This window comes from Symphalangus syndactylus, chromosome X (genome assembly GCF_028878055.3).
Source record: "Symphalangus syndactylus isolate Jambi chromosome X, NHGRI_mSymSyn1-v2.1_pri, whole genome shotgun sequence".
Taxonomy (NCBI): Eukaryota; Metazoa; Chordata; class Mammalia; order Primates; family Hylobatidae; genus Symphalangus; species Symphalangus syndactylus.
The window spans coordinates 62418930-62431877 of NC_072447.2; the positions used below are offsets into that span (position 1 = coordinate 62418930).

Consider the following 12948-nt stretch of genomic DNA (forward strand, 5'->3'; position numbering starts at 1 on the left):
CAGGTGCGCACCACCATGCCTGGGTAATTTTTGTATTTTTAGTAGAGATAGAGCTTTACCATGTTGGCCAGGCTGGTCTCGAACTCCCAGCCTCAAGTAATCCATCCACCTTGGCCTCCCAAAGTGCTGAGATTACAGGTGTGAGCCACCGTGCTTGGCCAAGGGGCTCAGAACTCTTAAGAGTTTAGGGATCTTGGCTTAGAAACAGACACCTAATAGGTCAGAGCAGTCATACTCTAACTCAGATATCTCACAACTTCATACCCCTGACACACTCTCAAACAGCTCACAGATCTCACACTTTGGAGACATACCCCTAAGTAGACCAGAGGCATCACACTCTAGAATAAAGATCCCCTTAATATTTGGTGGTTTTTCAGTATTATTATTATTATTGAGATGGACTCTCGCTCTGTCGCCCAGGCTGGAGTGCAACGGCGCCATCTCGGCTCACTGCAACCTCCGCCTCCCAGATTCAAGCGATTCTCCTGCCTCAGCCTCCCAAGTAGCTGGGATTACAGGCGCCCACCACCACGCCTGGCTAATGTTTTGCATTTTTAGTAAAGATAGGGTTTTACCATGTTGTCCAGGCTGGTCTCGAACTCCTGACCTCAGGTGATCCACGTGCCTTGTCCTCCCAAAGTGCTGGGATTACAGGCATGAACCACCGAACCCAGCCTTCAGTGTTGACAAGAAGTAATCTCTTATACACATCCACCTTAAGCTTTCAATTTTGAGGCCCTGAATTTAATGTCAAAGTCCTTCCATTTGCACCACCTACCTGTGTCACCTCCCACAGTCCTCAGCCTGTGCCCTCCCATTCCTGCCCCTTGATCTCCAGGCGCTGAGCCAGAGGGTTGTTGGGAGGACCCTGGGCAAAGACGCCTACCCTGCCATGCTGCGCCGTCTGCCCTCCAGGCTGCCAGTCAAGATGTGGAGCAGGACTTCGGAGAAACAGGTGAACAAGATGGCCCCTGGGGATCTGGGACAAGTGTGTTGGCACTGAAGCTGGTCTAGTAACCTGTTTCCCTTCTCTGCTGGCTCCCATTTCCTGTCCTCCTCTCTCCCTTTCTCTTTCAGAGACAAGCAGAGGGCAGCAGAGGCCCATGGAAAGGCCCGGCTCTAAGCCATGGAGGGCCCTGTGCTCAGGTGTGCAGGGCTGGGCCGGGGCTGAGGGCTGGCTCCTCCCCCAGTTTAGCCAGGGACAGGTGGAGAGATACAAAGGTGGCTCACGCAGGGTGCCCCCAAAGCTGTCATGATTAAGGCCATGTGGAGAGAGGCTAGGAAACACAGCGCTGACCTTGAGTTTTAGGAGAGGAATTCAGAGGCCCCTGGCAACCTGAAGGGGACCTTGAAGAGGACCCTGTAGGAAGACAGAACCCTTCCCTGTAGAGGAGGCCAAAGGAGGAAGGACATGGTGTTCCGGGCACTCTGACTATAGGGATTTTATATGCTGTGGTGAGAAATAAAGTGGATTATATTTTTGTAGAGTGTGTAAAACAGGGCTTGGCACACAGTAAGCCTTGTGTGATTACTACGTCTTTTTTTTTTTTTTTTGAGACCAAGGTTTGCTCTTGTCACCCAGAGTGGAGTGCAGTGGTGCTATCTCAGGTCACTGCAACCTCTGCCTCCCAGGTTCAAGCGATTCTCCTGCCTCAGCCTCCCGAGTAGGGGATTACAGGTGCACACCACCATGCCCAGCTAATTTTTGTATTTTTAGTAGAGACAGGATTTCACCATGTAGGCCAGGCTGGTCTCAAACTCCTGACCTCATGTAATCCACCCACCTTGGCCTTCCAAAGTGCCAGGATTACAGGCGTGAGCCACCACACCCAGTCCTCTGTGTGATGACTATGTCTTGATCATCATTTTATAAAACAGGCTTTGTAACTTCACCTCCAAGACTCTGCAGGATCCGAACCCTGCCTTGCCCTCCCACTCATCTCTCATTCACTCTTGAGTTCTGAGCCATGCTGGCCTTCCTGTTCTTGAAGACAGCCATCCCTGCTCGTCCTTGAATTTGCAAGGATGGAGCTCCGAGTCTGCAAAGCAGGATCTGGGGAGTGAATCTAAGCTGGCAGGGAACTGAATAATGGGAGGAATAGGTGGAGTTTATTTCCAACAGACTATCAAAATGATGCAGATGTGGCCAAAGCAGTGCTTAGAGGAAATCTATAGTTCTAAATGCACAGATCAGAAAAGTAGAAAAGTTGAAAATCAATGACCTGAGCTTCCCTATCAAGAAACTGGGAAAAGAATGGCAAGTGGAACCTAAGAAAGTAGAAGGAAGGAAATTATAACAGCAGAAACTGGTGAAATAGAAAGCAAAGATACAATAAATGTTGAAAGCTGATTCTTTGAACAGATTAATAAAATACTAGCAATGTCTATTTTCTCTCGAGAAATTAAGAAAATATATAGATTGCCAATACCAGGAATGTAAATGGGGTATTGTGACCGATTCTACAAATGTTAGAAGGTTAATAAGGGCTGGGTGCAGTGGCTCATGCCTGTAACCCCAACACTCTGGGAGGCTGAGGAGGGAGGATTGCTTGAGCCCAGGAGTTCAAGACCAGCCTGGGAAACATAGTGAGCCCTCACCTCTACAAAAAAATGAAAAAAGAAAACAAAAAATAGTTGGGCATGGTGGCACACACCTGTAATCCCAGCTACTAGGGAGGCTGAAGTAGGAGGATTGCTTGAGTCCAGGAGGTTGAGGCTGCAGTGACCTGTGATCATGCCACCGTGCTCCAGGCTGGGCAACAAAGCAAGACCGTGTCTCAAAAAGGGAATTAAAAAAGAAAGTTAATAAAAATTTTTTCAACATACGACTTTATTTTCAATGGAGCCAAAATGTCAGTCATTTTCTCTTTCTGCAATTCCTATGTCCATGTGGATCTTTTGTATCCACCGGGAGAGCAGAACTCAGCAACTTTGCTAATGCCTCCTCCACTCAGGAAAATAGAATGATACAGGATTTTTTTTTAGCTGGAGCTCAGTGAAATCAATTGTTTAAAATGGGCTGGTTTCAATGGAACTAAATGCAGTGGAATAGAAAATAATAAAATAGCAAAGGGTAGAACAGAATAGAATGGAATCCAATGGAATCGAATTGAACAGAATAGAAATTAGTCAGACTTTGTGCCAAGCACTGTCCCTAGTTGTTACAGTAGATATTTATTTATTGAACAAATATGATTGAACTAGTTGTTTGGGAAAGAGTGGGGAACAAAACAGACAGAAGTCCCTGCTCTTATGAAGCTTACATTCTAGTCAGGGAGACAGGCATTACCATCTGCAAAGGCCCTGAAATGAAAGGTACAAGGGTGGTCCTTATGAGGAACAGGCTAAAGGACAGTGTAGATTGGAGTTCAAGAGCAATGGATGAGGCTGTAGAGATAGGGGTCATTGTAACTGGAGTCTAGATTTTAACAAGATGTCCACACATCATCATCATCATCAATCCTTTTATAGCACTTGATATGGATCAGGCATTGTTCTACGCCCTTAAAAACAGTACTTTTTTAAAACTCTCACAATAATCCTGTATGTATAAAATCATGCTCATTTTATAGAAGGGAAAACCAAGGCACAGAGAAATTAGAGAAATTATTTAAATGTCAATCTGGCTCCAGAATCTTTATTTTATTTTATTTTATTTTGAGACACGGTCTTGCTCTGTCACCCAGGAGTCCGGCTGCATGATCATAGCTCATTGCAACCTCCGCCTCCCAGGCTCAAGTGATCCTCCCACCTTAGGCCCCCAAGTAACCAGAACTACACGTGAGCGCCCTCCCACCTAGCTAATTTTTGTATTTTTTTGTAGATACAGGGTCTCACTGTGCTGCCCAGGCTGATCTCAAACTCCTAGGTTCAAAAGATCTGCCTGCCTCAGCCTCCCAAAGTGCTGAGATTACAGGTGCCACCACCAGAATCTATTCTTTTAAGCATTATACTCCATTGCCTATAGTGCCAGACCACAGGTGCTTTATAATCCTGTAGCAGAGATACTGTAAATATACAAATTACTAAATAATTCAAGTCAAGAGAAAGATCTGATGGGAAGTGTGCTGAGGGCGGGAAAGTGGAAGGTGGGGGAGTGGTCCTCCCTCTGGGTGTCAAGGTGGATCTGTAAACACGCATGCCCAGAAACCTTCATTTCTTCTGAGATGCCCCCTTCTTGTCCTGTTCTCTGTGACTGAAGCTGCAGAATGGGAAAGGACGGGGCTGGGTAAAATCGGCCAATTCACAGGACTGAGCCTACTCTGTGTCTTGTCACTTCTTGGAAAAGAGATGAACTCTATTTAGGGGAAAACAGGGGAGGGCATTGTCTTGGTCTCCACTCCCCTAATCTTCACTTCTGGAAGAGGAGAAAGGGAACAAGAAGGCCGGGTGCGGTGGTTCACTCCTGTAATCCCAGCACTCTGGGAGGCCGAGGCGGGCAGATCACTTGAGGTCAGGAGTTTGAGTTTAAGACCAGCCTGACCAACATAGTGAAACCCCATCTCTACTAAAAATACAAAAATTAGCTGGGCGTGCTGACACATACCTGTAATCCCAGCTACTCAGGAGGCCGAGGCAGGAGAATCGCTTGAAGCTGGGAGGCGGAGGTTGCAGTGAGCTGAGATTGTGCCACTGCACTCCAGCCTGGGCAACAAAGTGAGACTCTGTCTCAAAAAAAAAAAAAAAAAAAAGAAAAGAAAGGGAACAAGAAAACAGTGGAAAGTGGTCATGGCAGACACGTGGGCTCTCATGAATCCACATATGGGCAGTAAGATTCTACCAGTAAGTATTCTCTCAGGCCTTTCCCCTTGAAAGAGGGTGAGGAGGAAGTAGCATAATTGGGGAGGTAGGGGGAGGTGAGAAGAAAACACAGGCGTGACAAATGGCAATGTGGTCTCTTCTGACTTTTTTTTCTTTTTTTAGTCATGGAGGGACAGCAGTCAGACCCCTCCCCCATGTCTTATCCGTAGACTTGACCACATCGTGATGACAGTGAAGAGCATCAAAGACACCACCATGTTTTATTCCAAGATCCTGGGCATGGAGGTCATGACTTTTAAGGTAACCACTTCCCCAAATGCCAAAATTCAGGTGGGCTAAAATTTGCTGATAACACTTTAACATATAACTTAACTCTAAAAGGAAAACCACGGGAAATCTGAGAGAAAATATAAAAAGATCAATAGAGGAGATTCCAAACTCTGAATATTTGGACTTCCAGAGAGAGAATGGAGGAGGAAATTATCATAGAAACAATGCAAGATAACTTTGCAGTCTCTACATGGAAAAGGTTAACCAAGTATCCAGCATGTTGACACTTACATGGATCCTTCTGAAATTATAGAACATCAAACTGAAAAAGTAGGTCCTAAGAGCTTTCATAGAGATTAAAAAGTAGATTACCTACAAAGGAGAAAAAAAAAAAACAAATATCAGATTTTCCAAGAGACCAGAGACCAAAAGATAAAAGGACACCTTCAAGATTCTGAGGGGAAAATTTTCCACCTAGAATTCTATGTCCAACCAAACTATTAACCAAAGGTAAACGTAGGGGCCAGGTGCGGTGGCTCATGCCTGTAATCCGAGCACTTTGGGAGGCCGAGGTGGGCGGATAACTTCAGGTCAGGAGTTTGAGACCAGCCTGGCCAACATGGCAAAACCCCGTCTCTACTAAAAGTACAAAAATTAGCCATGCATGGTGGTGCACGCCTGTGATCCCAGCTACTTGGGAGGCTGAGGCATGAGAATTGCTTGAGCCTGGAAGGCAGAGGTTGCAGTGAGCCGAGATTGCACTACAGCACTCTAGTCTGAGTGACAGAGCAAGACTGTATCAAAAAAAACAAACAAACAAAAAGGCAAATGTAGAATAAAAGCATTCTTAGTCATACGAAGTCTTACAAAATTTCCCACTTGCTTTGAAAATTACTTGAGGGTATGCTATATCAAAATGGGGGACTGGCCAGGCACAGTGGCTCACACCTGTAATCCCAGCACTTTGGGAGGCAGAGGTTGCAGTGAGCCGAGATCGCATCACTGCACTCCAGCCTGGGTGACAGAGCAAGATTCCATCTCAAAAAAAAAAAAAAATTGGATGACTAATCTGGGAATATGGAAGACATGGAAGTCAGGCCACAATGTATCCCAAGAGGAAGATCCCAGAAAGGTACTTAGAGAACAATCAGTCCAGTTTGGAACAGGTGTAAGAAAGACCCCAGGAAAGATAGACCCCATGGGAAAAAAAAGAGGTTTCCAGAGATTGAACTATCCTTGATAATTTGGAATAACTTCAAAAAAGGCAAATGCAGAGAAAGCAAAAAAATGCCTTACTAAGATGCGCTTCAGTAAGTGAATGGATATATCAACTGTGGCACATCCAGACAATGAAATATTATTCAGTGATAAAAGTAAATGGACTATCTGCCAGGTGCGGTGGCTCATGCCTATAATCCCAACACTTTGGGAGGCCGAGGCGGGTGGATCACCTGAGGTCAGGAGTTTGAGACCAGCCTGGCCAACATGGTGAAACCCCATCTCTACTAAAAATACGAAAATTAGCCAGGCGTGGTGGTGGGCGCCTGTAATCCCAGCTACTCGGGAGGCTGAGGCAGGAGAATCACTTGAACCCAGGAGGCGGAGGTTGCAGTGAGCCAAGATTGCACCATTGCACTCCAGCCTGGGTGACAGAACAAGACTCAATCTCAAATAGATAAATTAATTAAATAAAATAAATGGACTATCAAACCATAAAAAGACATGGAGGAAACTTAAATGCATATTACTAAGTAAAAGAAGTGGGGGAGGCTGTGCATATGTCGGGGCAAGGTGTATATATCCCTATACCTCCTGTTCAATTTTGCTGTGGACCTAAAACCGCTCTAAAACAAGGAAGTACACATGAACACCCCTCCCACACACACATATAACTTAAATACAAAGGGCTCGAGGAATCGCAAACAGGAAAAGAAAAATCTTTTAGACAGGGTCTCACTCTGTTGCCCAGGCTGGAGTATAGTGGTGCGATCACGGTTCACCGCAGCCTCAACCTCCCAGACTCAGGTGCTTCTCTTGCCTCACCCTCCCGAGTAGTTGAGACTGTAGGCACGTGCCACTACACTCAGCCAATTTTTTCTATTTGGCTAAAAATGTTAAATCTAACATGGAACCTTAAGCAGAAATGTAGTATTATGCAACATCAGACTGGATGTGTACACAGCAACATGGACGGGTCTTGAAAAGAACGTGCTGAGTGAAAAATGAAGAAACAATCAGGTCTACAGCATGCTACCCTTTACAATACACACACATAAAACAGTAACACATTTTTTACAGCAATTTATGAAAACCAAAGGATACACATCAAACACATTATAATGGTTGCCTAAGGTGGAGATGGGAATGGATAATGAAGGGAAAAAGATAAATAAAACAAGAGATAGTCCTTGCGTGGGCCAATGGTGATAACGAGGTGCATGATGCCTCAACCTCTGTACTTGGACACAATGGAGTGAAATTTCAGAACATTAGGATTAAGAAAAATCCTAAAGCTGCAGTAGTGGAAGATGGATGTATCACCAACCAAAGAATAAAACACAGATGAACATCAGACTTCTTAACAGCAACACCACATTTGGGGAAGACAATGAAGCAACATATTTAAAAGGCTATGGGAAAATAAGCTGCAACCTACAACTGCACACTGAGCCAAACTACCCTCAAGTCCAAAAGTGAAATAAAGTTGGCCAGACGTGGTGGCTCACGCCTGTAATCCCAACACTTTGGGAGGCTGAGATGGGTGGATCACTTGAGGTCAGGAGTTCGAGACCAGCCTGGACAACATGCTGAAACCCCATCTCTACTAAAACTACAAAAATTAGCCAAGCATGGTGTCTGGCGCCTGTAGTCCTAGCTACTCGGGAGGCTGAGGCAGGAGAATCGCTTAAACTCAGGAGGCGGAGGTTGCAGTGAGCCGAGATCTTGCCACTGCACTCCAGCCTGGGTGACAGAGCGAGACTCTGTCTCAAAAAAAAAAAAAAAAGTGAAATAAAGTCATTTTCTGATTGAATGGATGTGGTATCATTCATAGTGATATAAAAGAGAAAGAAAAAGAAAAAAAGAAATGGCACATGTTGAGAGGTCCAGGAGAGGGAGGATTCATGAAGAACACGGCAGGGCTGTGAGTTAATCTGTAGTTGATCTACAAAAATAAACTTGCAGCCAAATGTGGTGGCTCACGCCTGCAATCCCAACACTTTGAGAGGATGAGGCAGGAGGATCGCTTGAGCTCAGGAGTTGGAGTCCAGCCTGGGCAACATACTGAGACTACTGTCTCTACAAAAAAAAAAAAAAAAAGTTTTATAATTAGCCAGGCGTGGTGGTGCGCACCTGTAATGGAATCCCAGCTACTCAGGAGGCTGAGGCAGGAGGACTGCTTGAGGCCAGGAGGTCAAGGCTGCAGTGAGCCGTGATTGCACCACTGCATTCCAGCCTGGGTGATAGAATGAGACTCTGTCTCTTAAAAAAAATAAATAAGTAAACAAAATAAACATGCAAATGGGTTATTTAAAAATTGTTAAGGAGCTAAAAGAGAAACTAAACATGATAATCAAATTGTATTGGAAGAGGTAGTAATGTCAATGAGCTAAATTCTCATTTATCATAGCAGGGAGGTGATAGGAAATATCTCAAGTTGCTAAATGAAGAAATAGTAGTGCGGCCGGGCACACCGGCTCACATCTGTAATCCCAGCACTTTGAGAGGCCGAGGCGGGGATCACTTGAGCCAGGAGTTCGAGACCAGCCTGGGCAACATGGGGAGACCCGGTCTCTACAAAAAATAAAAAAAATTAGCCAGGCGTGGTGGGGTGTGCCTGTGGTCCCCGCTACTCAGAGGCTGAGGTTGCAGGATCACTTGAGCCTGGGAGGTTGAGGCTGCAGTGAGCCGTGATCGCTGCACTGAAGCCTGGGTGACAGAGCAAGACTCTGTCTCAAAAAAAAAAAGAGGCCAGGCACAGTGGCTCACACCTGTAATCTCAGCACTTTGGGAGGCTGAGGTGGGCAGATCACCTTAGGTCAGGAGTTTGAGACCAGCCTGGCCAACATAGCAAAACCCCATCTCTACTAAAAATATAAAAATTAGCTGGGCATGGTGGCGTGCACCTGTAGTCCCAGTTACTCCGGAGGCTGAGGCACGAGAATCACCTGAACCAGGATGTGGAGGTTGCGGTAAGCCAAAATTGTGCCACTGCACCCAGCCTGGGCAACAGAGCAAGACTCTGTCTCAAATAACAAATAAATAAATAAACAGTGGTGCATCAGTTAGGGACTTTGGAGGCACGTAGGAGAAAACTCAACTAACTGTGGGTTAAACAAGACAAGAGTTTTCTTTTCCTCTCACTGAACAACCAGTCCAGTGGCAGTTAGTCAGGTCATGGGCAGTGGCTGGGAAGCAAGAGGAAGTGAATGAGCAATAAGGGCCAGCGCAGTGGGGTAGGGAGGTTCCCGGAAGCCCCACCCACACCTCTGCCCCCATCTCATTGCCCGGTCCAGCTAACGTGGCCTCCGGACGTGCTGGGAAATGTAGGTTTTTAAAGTTGGGTACATGGTTGACCCCACTGAAATTTCTGTTGTGTTTATAAGAAATAAAGGGGAAATGTATACTGGGTAGGCAAATTGCTATCTCTGCCTTGAGTGGTATAAACACTATTTGGAGATACGGAAATAATTTCAAGGAGAAATAAACTCGTACACTTGCCTCTAGGGAATGAGCCTTGGGTGGGGCAAAGGGCTGTTGTGTAGTAGCCCCATTCTAGTTTTTTTTTTAAACCTTGTTGGGATAGGTGGAAAGGCTTCATCTCACGCTCATCTTCGAGGTTTAATACTAGGCTGTTTTCTCTGCCCCTCTCCACCAAGTAGGAAGACCGGAAAGCACTGTGTTTTGGAGACCAGAAATTTAACCTCCACGAGGTGGGAAAGGAATTTGAACCCAAAGCCGCTCACCCAGTTCCTGGCTCCCTGGACATATGTCTGATCACAGAGGTGCCTTTGGAGGAAATGATCCAGCACCTCAAGGTGAGTGGGACTTCTCTTCTTTTTGCAAAAGCTGCTGCAAACGCAGTGAAAACAGAAGAATGACCCAGAGAGGTAACAAGTTTTACCACAACCAGATAATGTCTGCACACAGTTATGTACTATTTTGACTGACAATTTTTTCATGTAAATAAATGTGTTTAAAAAGGAAACTGTGCATCCCCATTGTAAAACAAACGAACAAAAAAACCTACATTTATACACTTAAATACTTTTTTTTTTTTTTTTTTGAGACAGAGTCTTGCTCTGTCGCCCAGGCTGGAGTGTAGTGGCATGATCTCGGCTTACTGCAACCTCCGCCTCCTGGGTTCAAGTGATTCTCCTGCCTCAGCCTCCCAAGTTGCTGGTACTACAGGCACGTGCCACCACAGCTGGCTAATTTTAGTAGTTTTGGTAGAGACGGGGTTTCACCATGTTGGCCAGGCTGGTCTCAAACTCCTGACCTCAAGTGCTCCGCCCACCTCGGCCTCCCAAAGTGCTGGCATTATAGGCATGAGCCACATGCCCAGCCCTAAATACATTTATATAAAAAGAAAATGTTCATCCAAGTACATGAAAAACCCATTATATCTTGGCATAAAGGAAAAGTAACTGTAAAAACCAACAGCTATAAAAGCATAACAATGTCATTAGATTCTAGCAACTTCCGTTCCCTGTACTCCCTGGCTCTGACATTACAAAGGGAGATATGACAGGTGGTTAAAGAGATACTAAGAACTTGTTAGCATCCACCTTCTTTGTGTAATAAGAAGGACTGAAAAAAGATTGGAGAGGGAATAATTTCTGATTTGTCGTTATTTAATCCAGTGTCTCTGTAATACTTAAAATGATGTCATCTAGAAGAGGCATTGGTTGGGCATGGTCATTCACGCCTGTAATCCCAGCACTTTGGGAGGCTGAGGTGGGAGGATCATTTGGGCCAGGAGTTCCAGACCAGCCTGGGCAACATAGTGAGATCCCATCTCTTAAAAAAAAATAAAGTAGCCAGGCGTGGTAGTGCATGCCCGTCATCCTAGCTATTCAAGAGGGTGAAGTGGGAGGACCACTTGAGCCCAGGAGGTGGAGGCTACAGTGAGCTATGATCATGCCACTGCACTCCAGCCTGGGTGATACAGCAAGACCCTGTCTCTAAAAAATTAAAGTAAGGCCAGGGGCACAGTGGCTCGTGCCTGTAATCCCAGTGCTTTAGGAGGCCAAGGAGGGAGGATCACTTGAACCCAGGAATTTGAGACCAGCCTGGGTAACATGGCGAGACCCTGTGTCTACATAAAATACAAAAAAATTAGCCGGACGTGGTGGTGTGTGCCTGTAGTCTCAGCTACTTGGGAGGCTAAGAGGTGGGAGGATCGTTTGAGCCCAGGTTGAGGCTGTAGTGAGCTGTGATCGCACCACTGCATTCTAGTCAGGGTGACAGAGCAAGGCCCCATCTCTACAATAAAATAAAAGGGGTATTAGTTGCCCTTTTGCAGAACACGGATTGAGGTCTTATATATATTCCGTGCAAATAACCTAGACTCCTTCTTTGGGAAGTGTCAGTGAAAAAGACTGGTTTGGAAGTAAAATGGGTGAAGCATAGGGGTTAAGAGTATGGTCGTTGACCCAGACTGCCTAGGTTCGAATTCTGGTTCTGCCACTTACTAGATAATACTAGGTACTATTATCCTTCTCATTTTACAGATGAGGAGACCGAGGTACAGGGTAGTTAGGTACTGTGCCCAAGGCCATCTAGCTGATAAGTGGCTGGAACGGAGTGATGGAGGGGAGGATGGTAGGAGATGAGGTCAGAAAGATACAGCAGTGTTCTAAGGTCTTCTAGGCCACTATAAGGAATTAAATTTTACAGGCCAGGCGCAGTGGCTCGTGCCTGTAATTCCAGCAGTTTAGGAGGCTAAGGCGGGCGGATCACTTGAGGTCAGGAGTTCGAGACCAGCCTGGGCAGCACAGCAAGACCTCGTCTCTACAAAAAATAGCTGGGCATGGTGGCATGCGCCTGTAATCCCAGCTACTCAGGAGGCTGAGGTGGAAGAATTGCTTGAGCCTGGGAGGCAGCGGAGGTTGCAGTGAGCTGAGATCTCACCACTGCACTCCAGCCTGGATGATGGAGCGAGACTCTGTCTCAAAAAAACAAAAAAAAGGAATTAAATTTTGGTCTCACACACAGACTTTGACGAATGACTTTTGTCTTTTCTTCCCACCTCAGGCTTGTGATGTCCCTGTTGAGGAGGGGCCAGTCCCCAGAACAGGGGCAAAAGGGCCTATTATGTCTATCTACTTCCGAGACCCCGACAGAAATCTGATTGAGGTGTCCAACTACATCTCCTCGTGATGGAGGCTGGACCTCCTCCATTCTGTCCCCCTTGATGTCGCCCTCTCCTTTCCTTCCTGCAAACCCCCACCCAGGCCCAGAGATCTCCAAGGACTGAGGACTTAGGCACTTCACACATCCTGCTGAGGGGGGACCCAAGACAGATTTGGAACCAAACCTACACGTCTGTATGTCATCAAAGCTGGCCTAATAAATGTATAACCTCTCAATGAATACGGAGTCTTCGTTATTGTATTGGCGCCGTGCATGGGTGTTTATGTAGGGTGTGAGATCTCTGAGCTGTTCGGCCGGAGGCCTATGACCAGGGTATGACACCTCTGAGCACCGAATCTAGGGTCATCACCTCGGGATTCAAGGCCCCTGACAGATTTCTCGTTGTGACACCATCGTCTTCATCCTTTCCTAACTTTTCTCACTCCTCCAGCTGCTGCCTGCTGTTTCCTCCATTCCTGGGCCTCGCAGAATCCCAGGATCTCTCATTCCCATCAGACCTTCCAGGACCAGCACCAGGCAATACTACCTCTTTCAGGAGAG

The 12948-nt window shown here is 46.1% G+C and overlaps 1 protein-coding gene across 1 annotated transcript; it reads left to right on the plus strand.

Annotated features, from left to right (window-relative positions):
* The first annotated feature begins 851 nt into the window (after positions 1-851).
* Positions 852-12627, plus strand: GLOD5 (glyoxalase domain containing 5). Its single transcript, XM_055269018.1, has 4 exons — positions 852-958; positions 4927-5064; positions 9915-10070; positions 12289-12627. Exons 1-4 carry the CDS (start codon positions 896-898, stop codon positions 12412-12414), a joined length of 483 nt encoding a protein of 160 aa, XP_055124993.1. The 5' UTR covers positions 852-895; the 3' UTR covers positions 12415-12627.
* The last annotated feature ends 321 nt before the right edge of the window (positions 12628-12948 follow it).